This window comes from Hordeum vulgare, chromosome 2H (assembly GCF_904849725.1).
Source record: "Hordeum vulgare subsp. vulgare chromosome 2H, MorexV3_pseudomolecules_assembly, whole genome shotgun sequence".
Classification (NCBI taxonomy): Eukaryota; Viridiplantae; Streptophyta; class Magnoliopsida; order Poales; family Poaceae; genus Hordeum; species Hordeum vulgare.
Genome location: NC_058519.1, coordinates 625,432,842 through 625,438,131, shown reverse-complemented (window position 1 = coordinate 625,438,131; position 5,290 = coordinate 625,432,842). Strand labels below are relative to the sequence as shown.

The following is a 5,290-nucleotide window of genomic DNA, read 5'->3' as shown; positions in this document are numbered from 1 at the left end:
CATGGGTCGAAGATGGTGCTTGCACCCCAAGCCGTATGGCCGGGTCTTGCTCCTACTTTTGCCCAAGGTCTCGTTGCCGCCGATTATGGCTGGCGTGGTGATTAATGGAATGAAATGTTTCCAATTCAAAAAAAAAACTCCCTGCATATATCTCCAAGTGATGCACAGATATATCTATCTGGATGCAGATTCAATTCCGGGAGCTCTCTCGGGATAAGAGAAACTATAGGATATGTTGCCCCAGGTACTATCAGTACTCTCATTTCTTAACAAACTGAGACGCCTTAATTTTGCACCCCGTCTCTATTTGCTACTACTACGAGAAACTATTGATGAGCAATCTTCCTTGCAGAATATGGATCAGGGGGGCAAGTAGCAGCCGATGGGGATGCTTACAGCTTCGGAATCACTCTGCTGGATATGTTCACAGGGAGGGCGCTAACTGATGATATGTTCAAAGAAGGGTCGAGTCTGCACTCGTTTGCCGAGATGGCATGTCCTGACAGGATATCAGAAATCATCGACCCAACTCTGCTAAATGTCCAGCCATACGACGATGATGATGATGATGCAGGGTTGAACAATGCATTAACTTGCTTAGCTTCTGTTGTAAGAATCGTCGTCTTGTGCTCAAAGGAAACACCATCTGAGAGAATGAACATGTAAAATGTTGCCGCTGAACTGCGCAGAATTAGAGGTGCGGCAATGGAATCCTCTTCCCCACAAAAGAAAATGGAATCCTCTGATGAGGAATGCCCAGTATCCTTTTTTTAGGTCATTCTCTATTAGAACTTCTGTTGTACTACCAGTATACATGAAGCCTCCCTTGAGAAAAATGCAGTGCTCATCGCATACCTAACAAAAGTCTGAGGATGTTGTACTACTCCTCGCATACCTAACAAAAGTCTGAGGATGTTGTACTACGTAGTACTCCCTCCGTTCCTAAATATAAGACATTTTAGGAATTACACTATGAACTACATACGAATGTATATTACTTTAGAGTATAGGTTCACTTGTTTTGTTCTGTATGTAGTCCTTAATTTCTAAAAGGTATATATATTTAGGAACGGAGGAAGTAGTATATATGAAGCCTCCCTTGAGAAAAATGCAGTACCCATCGCATACCTAACAGAAGTCTGAGGTAACCATACAGCAGCACGAATCTGTCAGGCAAAAAAGTGACATTATCAGACATCCAAGGGAGATGGGCAACTTTCAAACATATATGATGTTCATCTTTTATATAACAATATGGTACAGATGAGAATTATCTAATTCACAACACAGATGTACAAATCGTTTGCTCTTGCTTCCCATGAAACAAAGGGAAGAGGAGAAGGAAACTCGATGCTAGTATAACAATTGTACTTCTATACAAGCCTCTGTTCAATTCAGAACCTAAATTATGAGTGGCCCTGCCAAATGCCTTTACACCAAAGGAACGAATGCGTGCACTGAACTCTATATACCTCGAAAGTAATATAGTGTGTCCACTTCCGAATGGGCAGCTGCTGAACACTAGCAAATGAGCTTGGCCGTTGAACTTGATCAACGTTCTTCCCGACTGGGCCTATTTGGGTCAGAAACCATGTCCATCATCATTTTCTCTGGAGAGTCTTCCCAGTTGCCAAAAGCTGCGAGATCAATCTGAAAAAATAGGAAGGAAATGTTATGGACATTTGAACAGTGTTTTACATTGTAGAGAAGGGTCCTTGTTTGCCTGGCGTAGCACCTTTCTCCGCTGCCCTGAGAAAATATCCTCCCTCTTCTTGTAAATATCCTGTTGCCGCTTTGTTGTTTGTCCACCAAGTCCCCATACTTCAAAATCAAGTATTGAAGCCGCAACAGGTAAATAACCCTACATAACAATGATGGAGTAACATCATAATCTGCTTTTAGTGGCATTTTGGACAGTGCGCTAGGCTCATGAAGTACTCATATTTATTTGAGGCCAGGCCACATACTGCTGCTACCATAGCTTCCAGATTTCAAAAGAAAAACAGTGATATGCAGTTAAGCCGAGTAGAGGAAAACTTTCATAACCTATAAGTAACTTACATGGCCACTGACTGGTTATCATCCATCTACCCTTGTTTCCTTTGGCACTACATTTGGATTTTTAAAAGCACTTTGGTTTTGCTACTTTGGGGTAAATAAACTAGCTAATAAAAACGACCTCTAGTTCAGAGCCAAGACAGACTGGACCTAAGAGTTCTTTCAAGATTTATACTAAGGCAGATATAGCAATAACAATGAGATATTTAGTTAGAACTATCAAATGTGAAATTTAACCTGATTGGGAATGAGAGAACCATGTTGGTAAGTCTTGTCAACTGCATGATGGCGAATTGTAACTTTAGAGAAGTCCTCATCAATAAAGACCCTCTCGTTTCCAATTGATCCGCCGAATGCTAAGCCAAGAGGCTTTGGCGTTGCCTCATACGTCTTTAGTTGAGTATGCAGGTGGCAATACATGATGTTCTTCTCCTTACCTGCTAGATTAGACAAACAGTAAGCTACCATCAAATGTGGCAAGGAAGGACATAAGCAACAAAAGTCATACCCGATGGCAGAAGCATGCGGAATATTGGATATGTGGCACATAGGAACCCAGAGCTACCATAGAAAGTGTCTTTGTTCTCAAATCCATCCTCGGTTAATATGCCAATTCCCCATTTTTGGCCAGCATCAACATTATCACTACCAGCATTTGAGAATGCAGAGATAAGAATTAGCGCTGGTCCCTTATACCCCTCAACACAAGACCAAAACCGGCTCAGACCTTTTCCATGAAGCAATGACCTACAAATATGTTATAGATCAGGATTAAAACTTCAAATTATAATGTATAATTAGGTCATGACAGGATTTTAAAAGATCACCTGATAACAACTGAAACTTACAATCTTGATAAGAAAACTAGCTTAAAAAGATAATCACGAGAATAAGAAGCAAAAAAGGGCAAGAAGTAACCTATAAAGAAGGTTTTCTGTGTCCATTCCAATGACAGATGCTGACAAAAACTTTTCACTCAATGTGCTCCTGACGCTGAGAGAGATTGACCATGCCCTCCCACGTGTTAATAGATACGCATCAGAAGTATCAAAAGTTGTGTTACCAGTTGAAACAGAGCTTTCCTGCTTGTAAGAAACAACTCTGGTTAGAAGAAACATTATACCGAGTTTAAGCTTCATTATTATAAAGTCATCAGATATGATTCTAAATAATTGGACAAAACAAAGAAAGATTCATTGTTGCAGCAAAATAATGAGGTCATGAACTCGGTGAGTTCTGACTGCAGAAGCTACAGCTTAGTGCTATTAAAAAAAATCTGAAGCAACTAACGGTTTTTCTAAATGATTTTCACAGCCTCTGCACCAAGCTCGGAATCTATGTCTGGATACCTTCACAATCCCTACCTGGATTCTTAAGTGAGTTCTGAAAAATCACATATAAAGAAGAACAATCCGAATTTTCTAGCAAGCACTGAGAATCTACATAATGCAGAGCTTGCTGATAATTTGTAGAACCAGAGTAGCCAGGACAGCTGATCATGAAATTAAGTGCTCTGGCAACTTAGTATAAGTTATAACATGTCATAAGAAGCTAAATCTTCTATATGCCTCCTGGCAGCACAATACCTAAGATACAATATAATCAAGGGGAAACATATGGAAATAGAACGGTAAAATTTGGCCACTATTTTGCACATCTACCTTCTATTATATGCACCTAACTGAAGAATGGCAATGCTGCATCAAACGGCACCATGGTTGATACTACTAAACAAGCTATTTGATCTTTCAGGATAGCAGCAACTAATAATTCTGCAATGCATAATCGGATTTACCTTGGTTGGATCAACCTCAGACGACCGGAACCTGTCCTGTACATATCGCGAGAGGCAGTTGCCAAGCCCGGGGACAGTGGAGATCACCCAGGACGTGAACTCCTGCACCGACACCCCCTTCCCGGCACCGGAAACCTCCCAGCCCCATACGCCCGCGTCATCGGAGACGGCGCCGGCGGACACGAGCGCCGACAGCACCAGGTGCGAGACGTCCGGGAGCAGCACGGGCTCCCCCTTCCCCGCTTCCTCGCCGCCCGAAACCCTGGGGGCCAACCCGCTCCACGCCATGACCCAGCACATCGAGAGCAGCACGGCGATCTCCCCGGGCGCGAGCTCGCCCACGACCTTGCCCCCCTCCTCGTCCCCGCCGTCCTCGTCGGGGCGGAACTGCACGCCGCAGGGGGCGCCCGCGGCGGCGCAGGCAGCGGCGTAGACGCGGAGGAGCAGCGCCAGCGGCAGCGAGGCCCGGGCGCGCGCGCAGCAGGAGTTGAACCCCCTGAGAAAGCCGAGCCAGCCCCCCGCATCATGCCCCTCGCCCGCGTCCTTGGAGGCGCCGTGGGGGAAGAAGAGGGAGGCGATGGTGGGGCCGAGGCTTGCGAGGAGGTCGTGGAAGTGCTCCGGCGGGTCGGGCGGGGAGGCGGAGCGGAAGGAGGCGGGCGGGAGGGCGAGGGTCTCGGCCAGGTCGGGGGAGCGGGAGAAGACGGCGCGGAGGAGCGGGAGGGAGAGGGCGGCGGAGGCCAGGGCCTCCTGCTCCCGCAGCTCGCGCGCGTCCGCGGGGGCGCTGGCGGTGGAAGAGGACGCGCCCATGGCTGCTGCTGTTGGTCGTGGTGAGCTGTCGTCGGCGGTGGTGGAGTGGGGATCGGGGAAAGGTTGGAGACGAGGGGGCTCTTGGGGGTTCGAGGGGGCGGAGAGGGGAGGAGGAGGGCCGCGTGGCGGCAAGGGAGAGGGGTGGATCGCGGGGTCTCCAGGTGTTTGATGGATTGCCGACGCGGTAACCCAAATTTGGTGATCTGGATGTTTGGATTGGAGGTGGAGAGGTTGGTGTTGTGGGGGCGACGATCCGTCGACGCGGGGATATTCGAAGGGCGACGGTAGAAGATGAGGAAGACGTGGGTTTTCCAGTTTACGCTTGCCTTCGGGGGAAGCGTAACGACGAGTGTTAACCAAATCATGTTTTTCTCCTTTTATATATGGAACCAAATCATGTTTTTCTCCTTCTATATATGGAACCAAATCATGTTTTTCTCCTTCTATATATGGAACCAAATCATGGTCTGTTGATTTGATTGCCTGTTCAAATGCTTTCTAGTGGTCACGCTAATGACATAGACATTCTACATAATAATTGCAGTGTGCGTCTTGTCAATAAGCAAGCAATTCTCTCTACTCCACCGAAAGCTACGACGGAAGATGAAGAACTTGTTGCACTAAAATCTG

The 5,290-nt window shown here is 46.4% G+C and overlaps 1 protein-coding gene across 1 annotated transcript; it reads right to left on the bottom strand.

Annotated features, from left to right (window-relative positions):
* Positions 1-1,216: 1,216 nt before the first annotated feature.
* Positions 1,217-4,862, bottom strand: LOC123428012. Its single transcript, XM_045112161.1, has 6 exons — positions 3,854-4,862; positions 2,977-3,140; positions 2,567-2,805; positions 2,296-2,495; positions 1,736-1,861; positions 1,217-1,650 (listed from the first exon to the last, which is right to left on the bottom strand). Exons 1-6 carry the CDS (start codon positions 4,658-4,660, stop codon positions 1,552-1,554), a joined length of 1,635 nt encoding a protein of 544 aa, XP_044968096.1. The 5' UTR covers positions 4,661-4,862; the 3' UTR covers positions 1,217-1,551.
* Positions 4,863-5,290: the final 428 nt, after the last annotated feature.

Coding starts and splice junctions, on each gene's coding strand:
- LOC123428012 (XM_045112161.1), bottom strand. CDS start 4,660: ATGGGCGCGTCCTCTTCCACCGCCAGCGCCCCCGCGGACGCGCGCGAG. Junction 1,862..2,295: donor GTTCTCTCATTCCCAATCAG/GTTAAATTTCAC, acceptor ATTGTTATGTAG/GGTTATTTACCTGTTGCGGC. Junction 1,651..1,735: donor TCTCAGGGCAGCGGAGAAAG/GTGCTACGCCAG, acceptor CTATTTTTTCAG/ATTGATCTCGCAGCTTTTGG.